This window comes from Motacilla alba, chromosome 4 (assembly GCF_015832195.1).
Source record: "Motacilla alba alba isolate MOTALB_02 chromosome 4, Motacilla_alba_V1.0_pri, whole genome shotgun sequence".
Taxonomy (NCBI): domain Eukaryota; kingdom Metazoa; phylum Chordata; class Aves; order Passeriformes; family Motacillidae; genus Motacilla; species Motacilla alba.
Genome location: NC_052019.1, coordinates 36,074,237 through 36,098,264, shown reverse-complemented (window position 1 = coordinate 36,098,264; position 24,028 = coordinate 36,074,237). Strand labels below are relative to the sequence as shown.

At 40.1% G+C, this 24,028-nt stretch overlaps 1 protein-coding gene and 1 long non-coding RNA gene across 6 annotated transcripts in view; one reads left to right on the top strand and one right to left on the bottom strand.

Annotated features, from left to right (window-relative positions):
- Nucleotides 1–24,028, bottom strand: part of LOC119700019 — a 94,137-nt gene that overhangs the window by 20,747 nt on the left and 49,362 nt on the right. For 2 of the 3 annotated variants that reach the window (XR_005256634.1, XR_005256635.1), the window contains exons 2-3: nucleotides 12,419–12,649; nucleotides 11,232–11,309 (exon numbers count right to left, since the gene is read on the bottom strand). This is a non-coding gene — a long non-coding RNA (uncharacterized LOC119700019). Of the gene's footprint in view, nucleotides 1–18; nucleotides 11,310–12,418; nucleotides 12,650–24,028 lie in introns of those variants that run through there. The other variant, XR_005256633.1, reaches the window with a different exon arrangement.
- GALNTL6 (polypeptide N-acetylgalactosaminyltransferase like 6) overlaps nucleotides 1–24,028 on the top strand; it is a 432,689-nt gene that overhangs the window by 395,476 nt on the left and 13,185 nt on the right. For all 3 annotated transcript variants that reach the window (XM_038134223.1, XM_038134222.1, XM_038134220.1), the window contains 2 exons: nucleotides 12,438–12,659; nucleotides 19,711–19,827. In XM_038134223.1, coding sequence (XP_037990151.1) covers nucleotides 12,438–12,659; nucleotides 19,711–19,827 — 339 coding nt within the window. The remainder of the gene's footprint in view (nucleotides 1–12,437; nucleotides 12,660–19,710; nucleotides 19,828–24,028) is intronic.

Here is a 24,028-nt window from a genome sequence, read left to right as displayed (position 1 = left end):
TCCAGTAAACTATTAAAATGGAAAATGAATGTTTCTTTATTTTTCTGAAATGAGATGTGCAATTACTGCAGTTATCCTGCCTTTCAGAGATAAGATTGCCAAGAATAAAATGGAAGCTTAAAATTACAGGGTTGGACGTCTCGGCACAGAAGCACGTTTCATGCTGATTCAAAAGAACCTAGGAATAACCTAAGGCTTGTGGTTCTCAAATTGCACAGTGTTGTCAGTCATAGTTTTTGTAAGCAGGACCAATTTGAATGTACATTTTCTTATCAGTCAGCAGAACTGGCAGAATCTCATGGAAGGGATGTTTTCTGAGGCAGAGACTAAGTAACAATTATTTGAGCGACTGTCTGATTATTGTGTAAAATCTGGTTGTGGAATACAGCCAGCTTGGAGCTGTGAGAGTGAGAAATTACAAGACCTCTAGACATTTCTCAAAGACTACTGAACACATTCATATCCATGAGGGGCTTTTTGCTCAAGAGAAAATGTTCTGTAACTTTCTGGAGATGTTCACAGGATGTCAAAAGATGGGAGATGAAGGGCACAGATGTAGCTTCCAGGAAGATACTGGTATTTATTCATGCTTGAGTTTAATCTTTTCTGGTTTAGAGGATTTTTTTAATATAATAAAATGGCATTAATATTAAAGTCTGCATATTGCCATAGGGTAATACTTTATGAATCATAGTTTTTTCTTAATAATGAAAATGTGGTATGAATAAAAGAATGAATTTTTGCTTTAAGGGGGAGATATTCTCGGTTTCAGCACCTCAGGACCAGGCTTGCTGTACTAACTGCAGCAGAAAAAGGAGGCTGCCTGTGCTGCCTGCCTGCCAGCTAGCTAGACAGACAGAAGAATTTGCATTAATAGGACCTCAGTGTAGACACTGTAGACACAATTGTGTAGACACAATTCAGTAATGGAATTAGTGGTGGGGGCAAAAACTGTATTGACTAAATTGTGAGATTAATATCCTCCCCAAATATAGCTCCGTGTCCTGTAAGAATTGCCCCATCCAGATTTTTTGGACTGCCTGAATGATACTGCTTCATTTATAATATTCCCTGCAAAAAAAATCACACACAACTGGAAATAAGAAATTCAAACCTCAGTCTCTGTTTTCTTCTGTTACAGCACATAGTGTCTCATTAGAGCATATGATGTTTCGTGCACTACCTGTAGGTGCAAAATACAGTAATTTCTATTTGTGCTACCGGCATCTTGCACAGTTCTGCGCTTGACTGGCTTTCATGGTGGCACTGTGAATGCCTTCAACCATCAGGTAGCCACAGTCTGCAGCCTCCCTGTACTATTTATTTTAGCTTGATTTTAATTAATCATTTATGAAATATTACTGAAAAAACATTTCCAGTTATAAATCTGATATCTCGCCCATGCACAGACCAATTACTTTATAACTTGTGGGAAAAGATCTGGGGGTGGGTGTTATCCTTCCATTGAAAAATGAATAGTTCCTTCTGTGTTGTGGCAGTCCAAAACATGATGCTTATGTATATTTGTGACATATCACTGAAAGAAACTTTGAATTCTCAGATTCACTGCTTCTTTCCAGTACAGTATTTTTTGCATTGCATCAAGGCTAACAAGAGCACAAGAGCATCTGTATGTTTTGGTGTTTTGGGCTGTTTCAATGACTAGGCAAGGAAGAGAATTTTGTCCTTGACCCATCATATTGTGTATAATTTTAAATCTAAAAATATACTCTTTTGCTCATTCTTGCCAGCAAAAGAAAATCAAGGACAGATTAATCTTCAGTGTGTCAGCCCCAAATGGAGCTGTTAGCCAAAATAATATTAGGCAAATATCCACAGGAGTGGCCTGGATATTTCAACTGTCTTTGCTTTATCCTCCAAATGGTATATTATCCAAAGATTATAATCTACGCCTTATGAGTTTTTTATCAAAAACTTCCTTCTAGTACAAATATATAAGGAGCAACACACTCAAGAATATCAGGAAATATTATCCCCACTGTCAAAAGCAGTACTTCTCACTACTAAGTAGTTTCCACAATGGTTTTTACTAAATCCTTTTCCAACTTCAGCTATTTAAAGGAGCATGCTGGAGATGCAGTTCACAAAGGAATGAACCCTAGAAGGCCCAGCTCTGATTCTATAAATGATTGCAAGAGACCTTTGTTAATCAAGGGACAATTTCCCCTTGTGCAGATACTGCATAAAAGGTTGACAAATTTTCCCATCCTCTTCCCCAGCACCAGCACAAGGGAAATGGAATTAGGGACTGGAATTAGGAAGAGAACAGAGCTCCCAGAAGAATTCAGGCATAGCCCAGATCATGCCGTGGGTTTCCTTTCGAGCTGTTTCAGCTTATGTTTACCCTTAAAACATAATCTTTAAAGTGAGCATTTTACCTTCCCTTGGGATTTCACCTCTCTTTATCTATTAGCAGTGAGTTTCAACACACAGTTTCAGCCAGCTATGTAACACTTGACCGATCTCAGTATCTGCTTAGAGAGATGTAACCTGGCATGAGAACCACATCTGCTTTAATAAATCAGAGACCTGTCAAAAACTTTGTTGCACCTCCCCATCACTAAATAATCATTATTGTACCACACATAATAGTATGGATCATGATATCAATTTCATATCTTACTTGTCACTCAAGATTGGGGAAGCTTATGCATATTGGTTGCTGCCACGTCCCACATAAATTGAAAAGCATACACATATAAAACAGTAATATTGTTTGGTGGTGCAGAGCAAAATTAAAGAAAGTCATAAACATGCATAGTAGATTTATAAACAGATTCTGACAATCAAATGTAGATGAAAAGACTAAATATTTTTTGTCTGAAGATGTCGTAAAATAGTGCTGCTTGCCGAAAGCAGTCAGTGTTAAATTTACAGGTAATTGCACATGAAGAAATATTAATAGGCATGCAGATGTCAACACTGATTCCACTTTATAACCTGGAAGCACCACATAATTATTCATTCATTCCAAACCTGCCAATCTCTGTACAAAACTAAAGTAAATAATAACTAATCTCACCTATTTGTTTCAGGTAAGGCATGTTTAGAAAGCAAACCTCCAGATCCTAAAAACTGCTGAATTGTTTTACTGGATTATTTTAGTTGCTTTTTGTATTTCTGGTTGTTGCTTCCCTTTTAACAATTCCAGCTAAGCCAGTTACTTTTAGCAAGTTACCTATGAAATTGGACTGCAGAATATTCTTAGCATTTTCTTCTAGGTGTATCTCAATTTATTATTTATTTTCCTTAGTTTTCTATTTGCTTTTTGGGGTTTTTTTTCTATTTGTGGTTCTATAAAAGCTGTAAGAAATATATCAATAAAATCTCACTGTTCCGTAGGATTTGCAGAGATGAACTAAGTTTCACAATATACCCACAGAATTCCTTTTTCTTGCAGGTATTTTACTCAGCATTTTAGGATTAGCCACAGAACATTAGCACATTAGGCCTTTTTGAAGGGAAGGGCAATCCCACTGAAATTCAAATTAGATGCTGACTCAGCAGGGTGGTGAATCCTAACCTTAAGTTGAATTCCTCCCTGCCTGCCAGGACATGGGATCCCAAAGCACAGTCATCTCAAACAGAATACTTACCAAAGAAAATATTTAAATTATTACCCTTGACTTTGACAAGGCTTTTAACACTGTCTCGCATAATATCCTCATAGGCAAACTCAAGGAGAGTTGGTTAGATGGGTGTTCAGTAAGGTGGATAGAGGGCTGGCTCTATGAGGAAGAATGGTAGATCCCAGAGGGTTGGAAGCAGTGGACAGGGTCTAGTTAGAGGCCTGTCACTGGGCCCAGTATTATTTAACATATTCATTCATTCAAAATTACTTGAATGAGGGGGCAGATGCCTCCTCAGCAAGTTCACTGATGATACAAAGCTGGGAGGAGTGGCCAATACCCCAGAGAGCTGTGCAGCCCTTCAGAGGGACCTTGGCAGGGTGGAGAGATGGGAGAGAGGAACCAGCTGAAATTCAGCAAAGGCAGATGCGGGGTTCTGTACCTGGGGAGGGAATAACCCCAGGCACCAGTTCAGGCTGGGGCCAACCTGCCGGAAAGCAGCTTGTGAAGAAGGACATGAGGGTCCTTGTGGACACCAAGCTGTCCATGAACCAGCAGTGTCCTTGCCAAAAGACCAATGGTGACCTGAGGTGCATTAGGAAGAGCATTCCAGCAGGTCAAGGGAGGCGATCCTGCCCCTCTACTGAGCTCCTCATGTGGAGTGCTGTCCTGTTCTGTGCTCCTCAGGACAAGAGAGAAATGAAGCTTCTGGAGAGAGCAAAAAAGTTGATTACGAAATTGGAGCATCTCTCTTACAAGGAAAGGCTGAGGGACCTGGTCCTGTTCAGCCTTGAGAAAGGAGAACTGAGAGGAGACCTCATCCAAGCCTCTCAGTATCTGAAGGGAGGGTGTCAGAGGATGGAGCCAGGCTCTGCTCAGCAGTGCTGAGCAATAGGATAAGGGGCAATGGAAACTGATGCACAGGAAGTTCCAACTGAACATAAGGAAGAACTTCTTTACTGTTAAAGAATCACTGAATGGGTAATGGTGGCAGGGACCACAGGGGGTCATCCGGTCTGAGCACTAGAACAGATTGTCCAGGGAGGTTGTGGACTCTCCCTCACTGGAGATGTGCAAGAACCATCTGGACATAATCCTGTGGCATGCGCTCTGGGATGACCCTGCTGTAGCAGGGAGGCTGGACCAGATGACCCCCTGTGGTCCCTGCCAGCATTACCCATTCAGTGATTCTTTAATCTTCTAATCCTTGAATACAAAAAAGACAAAGTCATTTTTTGTTTGCTTTGGGTTTTTTTATGTTTTCTCCAATCTGAATAGAGGTTTTGCTTTTAAGTTAATGAATACAGTGGGATAGACAGCTTAGCTATCCAAAAAGATGACAAAGAAGAAGGAGAACTATATATTCTTGGACAATAACTACATCAAAGTGGTGGTAGCTACTTGTCAGGATTTACTGCATAGGCTAGAACTGGAACCCAAGTTATGAGGCTCAATAAATCTATTTGGAGTCCTTAAGTCTTCCCCTAAAGTCTTCCAGGCTCAGCTGCTGGGATGGGCTATAGGTCTGTATGGGTCTGTAACACAAGCATGGCAACAGGCAGCAGATTTGTGGAGATGTTCTTGTAGTGTCATTCTGTGTTCCACAGCCCCTTCACAGCCACAGAGCTTGGGGCAGGGAGCATCCTCACTGGGACAGAAACATCCCTGCCCCCAAACTCTGCAGGTTGGCCTCATTTGAGCAAGAGGTTTAGACTTTCCAATGCATGGATCTTAAATTGTTATTTTGGTGTACCTGGTGGAGATAGAAACTCTTATAGAGAGAATGAAATCCTGTTTGTTTTCAGATGACATCTGTGAAATTTCAGTTCTAGATATTTGCAAACTACTGTCTGAAAATAAGTAGGCTATTGCCTCTCTGCCAGCTGTGCTAACTCATAGAAGATTTATTTATATACCACACGAGCTTTGTCACCTAGTTAGAATACTGTCTTCCATGCAGATGCATTTCTTTTATGCCTGCAGACATCTCTTTATTTGGTTGGGTTTTGCTGGTTCTCAGAGTTTTTTACGTCAGTATTTCTGATATGAAACCCAGTTAAGTTTTAAACACAGTTATGTGTAAAGAACCAAAATAAGATACCCAAGAAGGGGAAATATTGACAAACAGTAGCACTTCGTAAATTAACAGGGAGTTAAGGGAGAAAGGGAAAGGTATGAAACCCCCCCATTGAGGTTTAACTGATGTGGGCAGGTTAAAGTATTAAAACCTGAACATCACAAGACTGTGGTTAGTGTCCAGGAAATGTTTTATTGTTTTTCTGCTATAGAAATTCACATAAATGGTAAACTTTGTGTTCTGACACTGATGGAAGGATCTTTGCACAAAACTGAGGGTATCATTTTTCTCCTTGTGGGTGCTCTGGAGTTTTATACCCTGCTGCTTCCGGCATATTAATCCATACTTGTTGGATGAGCTCCTCCAGTCACTTCATTCTCTTCTCTGTGATCATTCATTGTAACATTATACTACCCATATTCCAGAGGAACATAGAGTTGTCTTAACTGGATAAATCCCAATGCACTTTTAAAATATATTTTGTGTAAAACAAACTGTAAATAATTTCCAGCTTAATTAAATACAGCTGCTTTTAGAGGTAAACTGGGCATCCATTTTGAATTAGCAACAATACTTTGTGCTTCACAAAACAAAAACAGAAAAATTTGAATTGGTATGATGATGTAGATGAGGTGAAAATAGTACCACTAGAATTTTACTATGAAGAAAAAGAGATTAACATGTCAGTGTTTGCCAAGATTGTTGCGTTATTCTCTGCAAGTAAAACAGTAATGTTCCCTCTTACATTTCACAACCAAAATACAGTCAGGCTTCAGACATGCTGTGATGATTCGTATTTGATTGGCGTAATTGAAAGTGGTTTTGATGTCCTGTCTCATGTGACAAATACCTTCTGGTGACATCAAGCTTCCTGGAAAATGTTCAGATTGAATGCAGGACAATAGGATCTCATTACAGGTTTCAAATGTTCCAGTAGTAGTTTAATATTGACAAAAGTAAAGTCTATTGATTGAGATCAGGGTCAGTTTCATATGGTGAGATAGACACAAAAGCAGAAAAAAACCGGTTATGCAGGTGAAATGAAACAAACAATAGAACCATTGTGCTCCTTGAGTGACACCTGTTAAAAATCCTTAGAACATCTGGAGAAACTAAGAGGAATTACAGTGTTATATTAGTCATGGGGCTGCATCTAAAATGTTAATTGGAAAAGATGCACCTAGAGGATGGAGGTGTGCTGGCTCGCAGTATAGCTTAGGAGCTCTCTTACGAGTGCTGTCATCTCAAGCCAGTACACTGTCCACAGTGACAAAGTGAGAAACTGCCCCTCTCATATTAGGGACTAATCCAGTTAAACTTTGCTTAGAGCTAATGTTTATGGACCTGTCCTTTGGCATGTCCCTGTCTCACCCCGATGTTCCATTCTCATGGTCAGTGCCTGCTTTCTTCTCACTGAGTAATATCCCGTCTCTTGAAAATGACACATGATCTTTACACACTTAAAAAAGGGACAGTTATTTGATCACAGAGGTGTATGTCCCCTACTCACTGAACAAAATGGCCCATGAAAAATTTTCTTTTTTCAAGTGCAGAAGTCCTCATTTGTCTCTCTCTTTCTCCAGTCGAGTTGATTTAAACTCTTTTATTGACGTCTGCTGTGCTGGCTTTGGCTGGGATAGAGTTAATTTTCTTGACAGTAGTTAGTATTGGGCTGTGTTTTGGATCAGTTTTGGAAACTGTTATCAATGTAGAGATATTTTCCTTATTGCTCAGCAGGGCTTGCACTGCGTCAAGGCCTTTTCTGCTCCTCACACTGCACCCCCCTGCCCCCCTCCCCCCAGCAAGCAGGGTGAGGAGCTGGGAAGAGACACAGCTAGGACAGCTGATCCAAATTGACCACAAGGATATTCCAGACCATATGGCATCAGGCTCAGTATATAAATATAAAGCTGAGGAAGAAGGAGGGTATTTAGAGTGATGGTATTTGTCCTCCCAAGTCACCATTAGGTATGAAGAAGCCCCGCTTTCCTGGAGATGGCTGAATACCAGCCTTCCCATGGGAAGAGGTGAGTGGCTTCGCTTGTGTGCACAGTTTTTCCTTTCCCTGTTAAATTGTCTTTATCTCAGCTCTTGAGTTCTCTCACTTTCACTCTTTGGATTCTCTCTCCCACCCCTTTAAGGAGGACTGAGGAAGTGGCTGTGTGGTGCTTACTTGTCAGCTGAGGTTAAACCATGACATCCTTGTATCCGTGACATTGTAACTTAACTGTCTTGTAGACTATCATTGATTAAAAATGCAAAGCAAAATCGCAGTCTTGAATGTGTGAGTTCATATAAACTTAAATAAAATTTGTCTAAATGTAAGCCCAGTGGTAAAGAATTTACCAGAGAATAAAACTGTTAACAGTGATTAAGATTATATCAAGAATGTGTAAATGAGCAACTGATGACAGCTGATGACTCAGTGTGGTTGCTGTCACTGTTGTATTCATCTCACAGTTTCTTTGTGACAGCTGTTACAACCTAACATATAGAAATATGCATCTACTGAAATACCATTGGCCTTACTTACTCTCATACAAAAATTTTTCACTGAAAATGACAGAAGAGAGAACAAATTGTCAGTGATCTTCTTGGATAAGTCCTGAGAACCTCCTCAGATGTCCACTTAGGGTCCCTCTGACTTCTTTATTTTGTGTGTCAATTCATGTAACTAATTAATAATTAACTGATCTTCATTGAATTGTTTTTATTTAATTTTTTTTCCTTTTTTTTCTTTTCCTATTAAGAGTAACCAATCTGGACATCTGTAGCCTTGCAATGAATTTGTCAACCAAGCTAAGCTACGCCATTTTCAGCTGTAGAAACATGTTGTCAAGCATTGGAACAGGCTGCCCGGGGAAGTGGTTGAGTCACCGTCCCTGGAGGTATTTAAAAGACATGTAGATGTGACACTTAGGGACATGGTTTAGTGGTGGACTTGGCAGTGCTGGGTTAACAGTTGGACTCGACGATCTTTGAGGTCAATTCGAATCTAAATGATTCTATGATTCTATTTTGCTTTTTTTCCTTTCCACATGCATTTGCATGAGATTTTCAAATTGAATCCAAGCAAGAGTGATCTACCACAAAGATATGCCAAAACTTATTCTTCCTGTAGTGATATTTGATGCCATTTGAGAAACTTTTTAAAGGAGTTTTCTGTAGAAAATGACATAAATAGTAACAGGAGACAGAGGTCAAGAAGATTCAAATCTAATTCCTGTAGACTCTAAATTAATTGAAGATTGATTTCACTGTGAAACTTAACTGTCTCATGATGATAAAAACTAAATGAGTGGTTAAATGATGCTGTAAGACGTTCACAAAATGCGACCTAAAGTCTGGTAGGCTCGTAAAGCTCTTTGGCGTGTGAGTTCTGGGGCAGTATGCTCACACAGAGTAAAATCATATCAAAGTCAAACTGCTTAAAGCCTGGTTTACAGCTAGAATCTGTCAATTTTGGGTAGCTATTCAACACCATTCCCTCTTGTGGGGCTTACATGACATGCTCAGGTTGTATCTAGCCTCACCTAAGGGTCAGGCAAGGAGGAAGTGACCATTCTTCTTCCTCCATCCACTGTGTCAGACATCCACCCAAATTATGGGAATTACAACTCTAGAAATCACATCCTTTACTTGTAGTAAGTCATTTGATTGGTAGGCCTAAAGTGGTCCGAGATGAGGGCTCTCGTTTTGGTTGTGCTTCTCAGATAAGATGAGTAAAAGCCCAGAAGCTCCCTAACATAATTTGCAGAGAAGAGTTATGATCCTAAGAGGTCCTCTGCAATTTATCATGCTGCTAGACAGCCACAGAATGGGAATTTTCAGCTTACAAGTTCACCTATCTCATCTTTGGCAGCCTGTATTTTTGCTCCAGGAACATGCTGTGTTCTAAATAAGGTGAATGATGTTTGCCTTTTCTGTGCAAGGTTGCACCAAACCAGCTTTCAGTACAGCAGCTCTTCTTGACTGCATTCAATTCAAGTAATTCAAGTATGGAGAGTTTTACTACTAGTCTGGACACATTTATGTTAAAAGGAAGTATGGTGATTTCTGAGCTTGTGTAGTCATAATAAGGATAAGAAATCCTAACCCAGGCTAACTGAGGTCAACAAACCTCTTTAAATTGTTTAGATGCTGAGTGCTTGCCCCAGAAACAGCTTCTCACTACTTCAGAACACAGTGTTCTTTTTGGTCATGTTCATGAGTAGTCTGGAGATTTAGAGCTAGCAAATCAAGAGTCTGTATTTTTAAAAACAAACCTATTGAAAGTCTGTATTTTTAAAAATTAACCTATTGAAAGGGCTGCTTCATAAGGGTTTGGCTTATGAAATCAACGTATAAACATAGTAAGGATAATATACTAGTTCATTACCAGCAATTTTTACCATATGATGAAAAGAACAGTCTTGGAAGAACAGGGAAGGAAAGTTTTAAGTAGATTTATCCAAAGTGTCCTACCTGATGCTTGGGGAATCATGGGAAGAACTGACTCTTTTTTTTAATACTGAGTTTGGTGGGTTTACACAAAAACACACATGAAACCCAAACAGTTATAAAGGTGGTATTGGAAAACAAAAAGTTTTTGACTGGTGAATTAGAATTTTGAGTTAGTGACCAGGTATAATATCAAGATTTTTGTTGGACTCCTGTTTTATCGGTAACAATCATCTAAAGCAGAAGGCACTCCTTTTAATGCGGCCAAGTAACTAAAGACAGAAGTCCATCAGAGACTACTCTTAGTATAGGTGGTGCAAGACTTACCTTGAATTTTTCTTTCCTAAGAGAACTTTTTATTTTTTTACTGTATGTTCACTGTATGGCTCTTTTTATAGTATGGTTTTTAAATCCTATCAGATTAAGTGATGGCAAAAAACTTATTTTATAGAATGGTCCTAAACTGCATTTGCATTGTAGCAAATGAGGTATGCAGCATTGCAGTGAAAGTTATGCAAGAAATCACACATATTTTCATTATTTTGTCTTTTTGTGTAATGTTCCTAATAATATTTTTTTTTGCCTCGTGTACAAGATCTCATTACATAATATTTTTATGTGTCAGAAAATTTCTGTGTTACAGGTTTTCTGCTGGAAAGGTAAGACTGTCATTTAGATTATGTTCTTGATTTTTTTCTGGTTTTCTTTGTCCTACCCAGTTCCTATTCTTGAATTCTAATTTCTTGTAAAGTTATTTAGGTTTTCATGATATCACAGCACAAATCAAACTTATGTGGTGCACAAGCCATTTTTGAATAAGGATATGAGTGTTGTGAATTTTTACACTGCTTTAATGTTACTTTCCTTATCCCTGCAGGTTTAACATACTTGCTTCACAGAGAGAAAGTACACAGAAACTTATCTTGCAGTGTCAGCTAAAAGTACTTCCTTTGTTCTGTGTCTTGCTGTCTTTGTATTCAGATAAGCCTTATTAGTTCAGAGACAGTTAGTTTACATAGGTTAATAAAACTCGGAAAAAGAATTTTCAAGTGAATCTCGAAGGCAAGTCAGAGTATGAATCCAGCTTACTTAGATGCAGAGACTGTTCTGAAAAGAAACATTACCTTATGTTGATGGTAATCAGATGTATGTTGTCCTCCAGCTTATTACAGAGTGGATCTCAGCATTTTGTAGTTAGTGTTCTATAAAAAGAATATTATAAAACTTGAGTATCTTGTTTTTACAATCAAAGCAATAAGAACACCATGGTGTCTCAATGTCATCCAGAGAGATGTTGCTTTGTTGGTGGGATAAAAGGTTATTGGGCAGCTGTGACAATACGGAGTAGACCAAGCCCATACTCCACTACAACATCTGCATATAAAACTGTGTGGATTGAGTTACAGGAGGAATTGTAAAAGCAAACAAAAATACAGAAATAATGCCCCCTTCTTGGTGGTAAATAACAATAAAATATATCTTTTCAGTCTACTCAGAACTTTTCTTTGCAATGGTATTTGTTTTATTTTATAATTTGAGGCAGCTAATTTAATTAATTATAATTTGAATAAATTCTTATGCAGCAAAATAGGTAATTGTTTCCTATAAAATGCCAACAAAAATGAACTTCGTGGAACACAGCCAGAACTGGGTTTCATGGAACCTAAATAATCTTAGATACGTTCATAGGATGAGTGAGTGCAGAAAGCCATAGGCTGTTGTGGTTCCTATCCCAGGAGTTCTTTTTCTTCAGATCAGCTCTTCAGGGCTGCTTGCCCCCAAACATTCACTTATAAGACCTCACCCTAAAATTTAGGTAGGAATTGCTTGGTGACTAAGCAGTATCATGACAGATTGAAATTCAGATGCCTTTCAAATGCAAAGTGAAATACATCAGAAGGAAGAATTTGAACCATTCTTCCACATTAGCAGGTCTGAAATAACAGGGGAAAAAACAGAGACCAATGTAAGCAGCAGAAAGGAAATTTTTGTTCATCATGCATCATTAATCAAAAACCCATATGAAGAATGTACATGAAGAATGTGAAGGTAAATAAGATGTTCAAGAGATAGAAGGCTGTGTCTCACAGAGCCAGCAGGAAAGCAGGCTACTTAGTACTCTGTAGTGTTTGCTTAACACTGCAATAAAGATAGCATATGGTTACTGGAACTCTTCCAGGTTTTAAGACTGAGAAATGAGACCAGCTAAGCTTAAAAATTGTGTGGAATGCTGATTTCTTGTTTTGTTTTGTTTAAAATTTCCCCTGTTATGAATATCTTTCACTCAAAACATGAAGAAATTCATGCTTACTCTTTTTTGTGCCATGCAGAACCTGAAGCGAGTGGCCGAGACGTGGATGGATGAGTTTGCAGAGTACATTTACCAGCGACGGCCTGAGTACAGACATCTCTCCACTGGTGACATCTCTGCCCAGAAGGAGCTGCGCAAGCACCTCAAGTGTAAAGATTTCAAGTGGTTCATGGCTGCAGTGGCTTGGGACGTCCCCAAATATTACCCTCCTGTGGAGCCTCCACCTGCTGCCTGGGGGGAGGTGAGGAATAGATCAAATTTAAATGAATCTAGCATTTTAGATTGTGAGAAATTAAAATTATTAAATGAGAGTAAACCTGATGGCAAGTAGTATTATTAGGGAAGTTCACAGTGGTTGAAACAATCCCTGAAATATCCATTAAAATGAGAAACTGTCATGTCTTAGAACTATCACTGTTGCTTTTGTAAATCATTACAGCTTTATGTGTAGAGGGCATATGATGTATGCACAATGAGGACAAGAATGAGTAAAAAAGTATGTAGCACTCATTACTGCATGTCGCAGAAGATTTGAGATTCAGAGAATCACCTTAGTGAAAAGGAGGTCTGAAGTCACTGCTTGGGGTTTTTGCATATCTACTGGTATACCTTCTCCTGTCCTTACAAGGACAGTTGTGTGCAGATGGAGTTAGGTTTGTTCACACGTGAAATGTGACAAGCAATGCCTGGATTCTTTCCTTTTAAAAAAACTGATTTTGCTCAGCTGTTCTATATATTCTGTAGGTGCTGTCATCACTGAGAACCAGTAGCAGACAAATACAATTTCTCCATTGATGGATGAGGAGAGGGAGAGACCACAAAAGAGAAGCCAATATCTGAGCATTACTGCAGAGCAGGGGCTGAGCAAATAGCCAGCTGCAAATCTCCACCTGTGATCAAAGATGTTCTGCATTCAGACCTTTGTGAAGAGCAGAGCTGTAGCAAACCTTGCTTTGACACTTTGTTTTGTGCAGAAGAAATGAGAACACAAGGAGAGCCGTGAGAGGAAATTACTTCCTTAGTTGCACTGAAAAATTGCTGTGGCCTTTGCCCCCAAGAACTACAGCAACTTCATGCCATGGATAGGTCACGTGCAGAAGGCTCTTTCCTCTCAGTTCATTAAGATATAAAAAGAAGGCTTCACTCTTCCAGTGTATTGTGCTACTTTTTTTAAAAAAGATAGGAATATCTGTAGTGTGAGTTCCAGCCTTTTCTGATTTGTTGTGTATGTTCTTGGGGTTGTCAGAAAATTAACTTTCATATTTGAAACCAGAGGATGAAGTTGAAACTTTGACCAAAGCATTTGGTAAGATGAGACACAAGTCTGCATATTCCCAGTGGTCAAGACTGGACCATAGACTTCTAAACATAGGAACCTCTACTATTCTCCAGAATTTTTATTTAGAAAGGCAAATTACCCCATAGTGACATTTCCAAAATATATTTCTCTGGTACTAGCCATTCTTAATTCTTCTTTATAAGCTATCAGTTACAGATGTTCAAAAAAACTCCAATTTATATGTGTCATACTGGTTGCTACTTCTTGGCAGTAATGAATTCCTTTGTTGTTAAAGTTTCTTCTTTTCGATCTTGCTGCCCACTCTTTATGAGATTAATGTGTGCTGAGAGGTAAAGAATTTATCAGTAGAAGTCAGGCTGGATCAGATTGCTGTGACTGCTACTGTGATCTTCCTTCACCATCTTTCACATTTATACATGGGTGTCCTTGGAGTACTGGGATCAGGAGATGTGTAATTTCTCTGGCCAGCTGGACAATCCTTATCTCAATCAAGAGTGTCTAAGAGGAGGAGCTTGTGATTCAGGTATTCATTCTTTTCACAGCAGTATTAATATAATCTCTGCATAAACCCAAGTATTTTTAACAGTAAATCGAAATCATATCAATGGTGTGAAATCTGTGCCTTAAAAGCATTTACTAAGTTCTTAGGAAGGACATGAAGACCAAAGATTTTCTTTTTTGTCTAAAACATACTTTCTCTAAAATAACAGGAAGAGAATTTTTAGCCCTCCTTCTATTGTTTTTCCTGAGATTGTCACATTCCTGTGCAGTTTTAATTAATTTGTTGGCACTTGCAAGGACCTTGAAAAACCTTGAAGGTCAATGGCTGTGAGAAGCTGAAAGAGGGAACCAGACTGTGATGCTACTGCTTTGTAAGAATCACTCAGCTCTTGAAACCTTGCTAATGATACACACCAAAAGTCTGTGCCAACACTGACTGTCATTTAGTACCCTCTCTGCTTCCCTTTGGAAATACTTTACATCTGCTTGCCTATGCCAGTCTGAGAAAGAGTAAACAATGAAGTACACAGACAAGTTTGCCTCTAGTATTTTCATATCTAGCTAGTAAAAGCATGTGGTGTGAAAGCAGACATCTCATAAACAGCCTTTGCTCAGCTCCTCTTTTTTGCAAACACATTTATTTAAAATCTGACTCTTACATTTCTTGAAGAAATCTGTTTATGATAGAAAAGAAGGACATTTAGAAAACAAAAAGCAATCTCTTTTCTACACTTGTCATGGCCTTATCTCTTACATGTGTTTGTGCCTTTTGTCCTTGGAGCTGGCAGGGTGTACATACCCTTGATAATCTGTTCTGCCTTGTAACATCTGAAATATGTGCAGTAGAGCAATGTAACAGCAAATCCAGATAGATTAAGGTTAGTGAGACTGTCAGTTCTGTGTGTTTGAGTGATGTAACTATACTCTTTTCCACTGTGGAAAAGAGGAAAGTTTTCAATTAGGTTTTCTTTTTACTCTTTTGAATATACTAGGAAATCTGGTACGAGTTGAAAACAGTAATACCCATCCCGTGCTTTTTATGACAGAATAATATATTTGTTATATGTATTTGAAGTCCTGCTACCTAAAACAATAGGTGTGAATTTGCCACAAGGTGTTTTCTTAGGAAGTGCTCATGAATTTACAATCTGTGATCCAGCATGAATATATTGTGCAGATATCACAGCTTCCAGTACCTTTGAAAACACATTTTGCATTAAATCAATCATATAATATCAGATATTGTCATTTATTTTAGATTTTATGAGTTCTATAGTCAAGATGGTGCAAAAAAAAGTCATTTTACTCAGTCAAAAGGGAATTATTTAATCTTGGTTTCGCTTGCTGTTACATGAACTTCAATAATTTAATGAGGAAGTGTCTCAGTCAATGCAGCAGTGCTGAGCTGTAGAACCTGAGAGTACTCCTTTCTCGGCCCCATACTCATGGATTTTTACAGCACTGACATGAAAATGTCGCACATGAAGTCAAGTAGCACATTTGAAAAAAGAAGAAAGCCTAAGAACTCACTAACTTCTCTTTTAGTCATTTTCCTTTTTTAAAAATGTGTCATCCTCATACCCTTAATGAGTCAATCTGAGCTCAGCAAGTGTCACACATCTGCTGTACAAAAGCGATATAACCCCACCCTGCACAGACTGAGTGCTGCACAGCTGGACTGTTCACATTCTCTTATCAGGATCACTGTCACACTGAGTAAGAGTCCTGTGTTTCTTCAGTGAGGTTTTTGGCAGAGCTTGACTTCTTTACCTTTGACTTTCTCTTTTTCATGGCTCACACAAAGGATAAATAGTTCTAAAATTACTGTGTATCAGTTGAGTGGCTCATTTTTATGTATTTGATCCATAGACATTGATGGCCCTAGGGTTATCTGAGTATGTAAGCAGTGCATAAAACGGGCTCTAAGTGCTGCTCAAACAAAAGAAAAGTAACATAAATGAATACTGCTAATGTCTTCTAAGAGTTTAATCCATTTTCATATTTAGGGCATCAAATCAGATGTAGGGGAAAGTATTATATAAACTGATAGTACAAGATGCTTCTGTTGTTGCTGTATCTGTAAGGATTGTCCTAACGCCATCTCCACAGTCATTGTTCACGGAAGATGATATTGAACATACAATTGTCTTTAGATTGCTACACTTTCCCTCTTTCTGCCTTTGTCACAGAGAGTTTCATGTCATGGTAAGCATGCAGGGCAGCTCCCAGAACCCCTGGGAGATTGGCTCTCCCACTCTGGCTCACCCTTCCCAGGCTCCATGAAGGCTGAAGTGTATACCTGGGTGACAGCCTGGCTCCAGTGCAGGTGGGGCAAGGCTGCAGGAGCCAGGACATCAGCTACTACCTCAACAGCAAGTCTTGCAGGAACTCATTTGCCTTGGAAAAGTTGGAGAGTTTTAGAATTACCAAAGAATATTGGTCAATTTAACTGCTGGGCTCTAGGAGGCTGTATTCTCTATGCTTCTACACCTCATCTGCTCTCTGCAAGGACTACATAGGGAGTTATGATGGCATTTCAAGAACTAAGTATGTATGATGACTTACAGATAGCATCCTGGGCTTTTGTCAGAATTTGTTTAATTCTGAAGCAGCCTTTAATATCACCACTTACCATCCTTGTCAGTCCATACATTGAAATCCTTGGAGGCATGATTTTCTTGTATGCTTATATGTGTGTACAAGGGATGGCATTTAAGGCTGAGCAAAAAAGTTTTGTATGTAGCAACTCAATGCCTTACCTGCATGGCTGATAAAATCTGTCTCCTGTTCATCCCTGGTCTTACAATTGCACAAATAGGAATGTTGGAAACGTGTTAAGATCACTAGCTATTTGTTTTCTAGTTGTAACTCATAACCTTAAAAAGCCTAAATCCATTGTGCTCTGTGACTGGAGACAAGGCAGTTCAAAAGCATATTGGTGTATAAATGAGAAGGAAAAAGCCCTGTGCTTCTGCTTTCCTTCCTTTGTCCATGGAAACATCTAGGGGATTTGCAGGCTGTGTGGTGCTGATGCTTGGCAGAATGTTCCCTCTGGCTCTGGCTCTGGCATGATGGCTCAGTTCAGTTTCTAGCAACTGCCAAGGCCACACAGAAATGCCAGAGAACAAAAGCACAGACTTGACTAAAATGCCTTATTACAAAAAGAAAACAAAAAACAAACCATGACCCCTCTGCAGCTGAAAGGATGAAACAAAAAAAGGATGAACCAACATGTAAGCTTCAAAAAACAGAGGAAAAACTAACTCAAGCAAGCCTTTCAGTAGAGGGAAGAGGGGAGGAGATAAAGAATGTGAGACAGATTCCAGCAGTGAAGGAACTAAATGTAGCTTCAGCTCAAGCCTTTTCCAGAAATGGACTGAACACATTTACTGCACAGTCCCAATGACAAGAGACTGGGATGGAGCGATGCCATCAAGAGAAAATTATGAAAGCCTTTTAATGCAATAAGCATTAATTGGATGTGGAGTGTATTCACTGTCATTTTACAATTCTGAATCACATAAATATACCCAATTATTAATGGCAATTGTTAGCAGTTCCATTTTAATTAACTTGCATGCTGTAAGAACTGAACTGATGTATCATTTAATTTTCTATTAGACCAGAAATCTTTATCTATACAATGGAAATTTAAGTGCATTGAGAAATGATTGAACATTCTCAAAAAAAAAAAATTATACTTGGAGAAAGTATTTCACATGAAACTTTTAAAATAGGACATTAAATTCTATTCCCCTCATTATTCTTTCCTGCCTCTTTTGCTGGGTAATATGAAAATGAAGGTTGTTGAGAGCTAATTACCTTTCATCCTTTTTACTGTGGGGCTGCCCAGTGCTGGATTTCTGTATCTGGTTGTGTGTTTGAACAGTTAGTGTTTTACCTCATCTTTAGCAACTTTTATTGTATTGAAAAAAGAAAAAATATCCTAGGACTGGGCTGGTCCAATTTTTTTTTTTTTAAATGCTCTGGTGAAGGATCAGATATTCCTGGAGGCAGTTGTTCAAACCGATGCTCCCCCATCTTTTGCCCAGCCTGTGATTTTCTAAGCTAAACAAATGCACCTCTTGAAACCTTTCCTCAGAGTTTTTACATTTTTCAGTTTTTACATTTTCTCACTACCTGTTGCTTTCCAATCTGTGTAAATCTTTCTGGAGCACGGTTAACAGACTGGATCCCGCTCCTTCAGAATCAGAAAAAGAGCAGAGTAGCTCAGGCATGTGTCTTGCATGCACAAGGATTTGCCTTCCTCTCAGTGTTTTGTGCAATGCTGTGAAGTTTTCCATCCTTAGCATGTCTGTGAGGTATGCAGTGGCAATGTGTACATTTGTTAGGTGTATTAAGGCAACAGCAGTGACTTCTAAAGTATTTTTCATGAAAGAGCACAAATGACTGCTAAATTGTGTCTCCATTCTAGAAAGCATCTAGCTTTCTTTGAAAAAAGGATCAATGTAACATCCAGAATGTCAAAATATGCACCTGCTTTCTATACGTTTAGAATTTGTGCATGTTTCCATGCATGTTGATTACTCAGTTTCTGTTTATCTCATTGGGAGGATAATTTTTTTAAAGAAATTCTTTTCATTATGGAGGAGTCTAAAGGAATTTTAACTAGCACAGCTAAGGAACTCAAGGAGAAATGTGCATGGATTTGCAACACAAAGTTAAGATTTTTCTCTTTTTGCCAGCAATGGGCAAATCTACTTTTCAACCCAATGTTTTAAAGAAAATTTACATGTCAGCAGTAGTACATAACAGGTATGATTGATAGTCACAGATTAATTATTACTCAGTTGCTTCAGCCTCAAGAACAAGATTTTCCTTTTAAGAACAAGTTACACTGCAATGTTTGCAGTAGGCATGCAGGAAGAACCACCATGGGTAAGCATAGGTTTCAGTACAGATTTGTTAAGTACTTTATAAAAGCCTAAGTTTCAGTGCAGACTTGTTAAGTACTTTTTAATTTTATGCACTTCAGGGAGTAATGTGTAACCTTATCTACAATGGTGTTATTGTGTCAAAGTAAGAGCATGGATTGGAGCAGGGCATGCCTGAATTTCTAATGCATGCTGACTGCTCCCGTGCCTGGGAGAGACTCATACAGATAGCAGTTCCTTCTAATACTGTTGATCTCTCTTGCTCTCATATGGATGGAAGAAGCAGTCAGACAAGCTTTGAACTTCTCAGACTCTTTTTCTCTTTACTTTTTTTTTTTTTTTGAATAAAGGTATTTCATAAGACCTGCCTTTCATTTGTTAAGCAGAATATTTCAAACTTTGTTTCTTCTGAAGCTGCTCCTATAAAAAGTAGTTCATTCCAGGACACGGCTCTCTACCCTGTAAAAGTAATTCTTACCAGTGTTACTAACTGATAGTCAATCTCAAGTCCTTTAGAGCTAACTCCTAACCCCTGATGCTGAAAGCTCCATTCTGCAGCCCAGTTTAATGTGAAATGTTGCTGCTTGGTTTTGCAGATTCGAAACGTGGCAGCCAACCTATGTGTGGACAGCAAACACGGAGCCACAGGGACTGAGCTGAGGCTGGACATCTGTGTGAAGGACGGCTCAGAACGAACGTGGTCACATGAACAGGTATTTATTTTTATGGTGGAAGGAGAAAATCAAGGTAACATTGTTGCTTCTCTTTCCCAGCTTTTAAATATTCCCTGAGGGCTTCTCCTTTTCTTAAGGTACAACAGAGTATATAAATAATTTTTGAATTATTACTGACCTTAATGGCTTTTACAAAGTACTCCTGAACATAACTTCAGAAATTCCAACAGCCACCTGGACTGTCTTCATTTCCAAAAGGAATTGCAATGCCCAGAGAGCTTTTTGAGGCCACATTCTCCCCCACTGTGTCATGAAAACATGTTGATTTTGGCTGAGCTACCTGAAAATATTTTAACTATAGTACCAGGCGTTTTACAGCTCCAGTCATTGTCTGTTTTTGTGTTTTTATATCAATAAGCAATTCTGTTTTAAGCAAATATGAGGGATAAGTGAGATAAATGGGTAAAAGCAAGCAAAAAAGCATTTCAAAAGACAAGGAATTATAAAGACTCAAAAAAAGCTTTTATTTAGGTTGGTTAGGTAGAAAACTATTAGTTCTCAGGAGTATACAGGAAAAGAGCTCTAATTTCTACTAATTGTGAGTGCCATAGGAAAGGGATCATGACTTACAGGCCGTGGGTCTTGCCAGTGTGGGCAAGGAGAATCCACATGAAAAGTACAACCTAACCGTTTATTAGCAAACTTAGTGAGCAAGTCTTTCATAGGAAAAGGTCCAAGATTTGTAAAAGATTTGTAATGCTGAGGAGAAAAATTGACCTGGCAGTCACACGACACTTCGTAAAAACTGAAAAGCTCAGGAGAGAGGAGTTCTGAGGGGTATTTGAAGTGCTGAGGTCAAGAAAGCATGCTCTGAGGGTACTGAGAATTGCAGGAGGAGAGCTGCAAGTGCATGAAACCAAGAAGCTGAAGGATTATCTTAATTTAGGTAAGAGACAGCATGGCCCAAAAAATGAAGTTACTGAAAGAAGACTTATTCAGATAGCTACCAAAGATACTGTGTGGGGATAGGGTGCCAAAACTAGATAAATATAATGGTTTTGTTTCTGAAAGACATACAGTAATTCAGGGAGTTAGTTGAAAGAAGTTGTATGGTCCAGACTAAATGCATCACAGTGTTCTCCAGCTTTAAAATCTGCACAGCTCCATACCCTCCTCAAGAAGGCAGGGGGGAATGCTGAGGCTGCCAGATACGAGGAAGGAAGAAAAAAGTTGGATGAAAAGGTGAGAAAATAAAAAAAAGTTAGCAGAGAAAAGGGAAACTTGAAATATCCTTTGAAAGAGTAAAGGCTGGAACAAAGGGGAAACGACACGAAAGGAGAAAGATGTTAGGGAGGAATCCATGTTTCAGCGTACTCCAGGCTGCTGCAGCCTTTGGGATCAGACTGGACCTGAAGGTCTTGCTTCTGTGCTAAGGACACAAAGTGACTTAGAATCTGTAGGTGAAGCCAGCACGAAGGGAGTTCAACCAGCCAGCTCCTTAGATCCCAGAACCAGAGCTGGGAAGCCTCAAGCACTTCGGTGCTCGACGTGTGCCCCAGGGACAATACAAATCGTCTCCGCCGGGATATTGGGAAACAGCGCGTACTCCGGCATTGCCGCAGAGCGCGGAAAACTTCCCGGGAGCGGCTCGTCCCTGGGGCGGTGCGGCTGCGGTGCGGCGGGCGGGCGGCAGGGGGCAGCGCGGCCCAGCCGAACGGGCCCGCCGCGGCACCGACCGGCCGCCCTCAGGGCCGGCGCCCCTCACGGCCAGCGCCCCTCTGGGCCGGCCGCCCTTACGGCCAGCCCCGCTCAGGGCCAGCGCCCCTCACGGCCGTCCGCCCTCCCGGCTAGCCTCCCTCACGGCCAGCGCCCCTCACGGCCGGCCGCCCCTCAGGGCCAGCGCCCCTCAGGGCCAGCGCCCCTCAGGGCCAGCGCCCCTCACGGCCAGCGCCCCTCACGGCCAGCGCCCCTCACGGCCAGCCCTGCGCTGCTGTCACACTCGTCTGTGGGGCATCAAACCCCGGGCCAGCCTAACAGCGCTCCTCTTCCGTCTTTAGATTTCACGGAATTTGTAGCCTCGATGAGTTCTGCATACACCAGTAGAAACTAGCAATATTAATGAAAGTATCAAGTGTTTTGTTGTCATATTTCGAATAGCGTGGATTGATGCTGAGGTGGAGTTGTAACTTGAGGTATAAATTTACAGAGTTTAGTGACAAGCTCTAGTAGTTTAATGTGACCAGTGCGACAGGCATCAGTGCCAGACAGAGCTGATCCTTTGTGCCGCTTGATTCATGTCATGTTACCAGGACAGGAATTAAAAGCTGACAGTCTCAGACACCACGGCCCAGCCCTTTAGCAGATTCCAGGAGAGAAAGATGACCTTCCACCTTAGGGCTGTACAAGCCTCTGGGCAAGCAGTAGTCAAAAGGTTTGTGGGGTGCTTGCAGGCTTTCTGGTAAACAAGAGATTGTTGAGAGGTGAGGATGTGTCACTGTGGTTTTGGGAAACTTCCCCAAAATTGAGAACCAGAGGGGAAGAAAAGGAATGGGAAGATATGTCATGGCACCGCATTCATCCATCTCTGTCTTCCCAAAGCTAGCTTTTGGCTTCAGGGGAAACTGAGGCTCTGCTGGACTGATAACCAACAACAAACGAAAATTACAAGTATCACTGTCTCTTACCAAGTTCCCCAGCCTTGCCAAGGAATGGGTGGACTGGCACCATCTCTAACATGGCTCAGCAAGTGCCCAGCTCTTTCTTCTCTACTTGGAAGTATAGTTCAAGCCAGAACCCAGCTCTGAAACGTGGCATTTCACATTTGGATGGGGGTACACGTTGTCCCCTCAAATGTAATGGCACAGTCAAAGCACCGCGCCAGCTGACGGACCCCAGCCAGACAGCAAGTAATTAAGTGATATTGCCAAGCTGGAAAGCATTAATGGCATCAAAAGGGCCTTTGTCCTATAGATAGTCCCAGGCCGATGGCTCGATCAGGCAATCATTCTTCAGGCCCTGTGCCAATTGTAAATGAATCTGGAAAGCTGTGTTTCCCAGTTACTGCGTGACAGAGCTCGGCTACATGAAAAGGCAAAGCATGAGGGCTGAGGGGTTGCTTGATTGCAAAGACAGAGGATGGGGCTGTGTTTTACAGACTCTGGTATGAGAGAAAGCAAAAGAGGAGAATGAGCATCCACTGAGCCAGGAGAGAGGGTTTCTGGGTCCAGCAGGGAACAGTGAACAGCAACCCCATGTGTTGCAGGTGAAGAATCAGCCTGCTGTTTGTTAATGATGTGTCTGGGAATTCTGTGCAGACTTGTTTCAAATCAACAAGCAGTCAAAAATGAAGTACACAAAGGGTACAAAAATGCTCAGCCATTTCTTGTAAAATCTGACACAGTTCGTTCCTAACAAAGGAACAACGAAATCCAAAGTGACAAGTGCTGGCAAAGCAGAACATTATATACTCTGGGCTCCAGCTAATAACATGTAGCATTGTTGGACATTATGCAGTGGGGAGATAATATTTATATTGGCCAGATTCAGTTTTAACTAGAGGGAAATTGCTGTTTAAAAGAGGAAAGCTTAGAATTATGAGATTGGAAAGATTGTACACCTTCATGTTGTGTCTGTAATTGGAAGATCTTAATACCAATTGGGTGTATAGAGAAGTATTACCCTTTTTTCTGATTTTTTTTTCTCTTCTGTCTCTTAGTCCTAAAACTGAGTTTCTGTGCCTAAAAAGGTTGGTTTTATAATACCACTAGGAAGAAGTCTTACTTGTTGATATAAAAATAAAACTTTTTTTTTTTTTTAATGGGAGGATAAAGAAGGAGGAAAAAGAATCTAAGCTAGTCTAAACATTGATATCTAGTATTACACAGATCTTCATTTTCAGTGGAAGGAAATAAAAGCCCTCTGCTGTTACCATGTCTTGACTTGCAAAGAGGACACAACCCTGGCAGTCTTCAGAAACCACAGAGGAGTGGAAAAGAGCAATGGAATAGTTTGGATCAGTATGATCTGATTTAAAGGCTGGCTTGGGCTCTTTCAGGTGTACCGATGCATTCAGTGGGGTACTAGTCCTCAGGCCAAGGTCCAGTGAGCAGCAAGAATTGGTCCCTCAGCTCACAGCTCATGCACAGAATGAGAAATTTGGCAAGCCACCCACTGGGAAAGATGAGGCTCCTGAAATAGAATCTCTCTCTGCAGTAGTACTAATGAGAGAATATCACAGAAG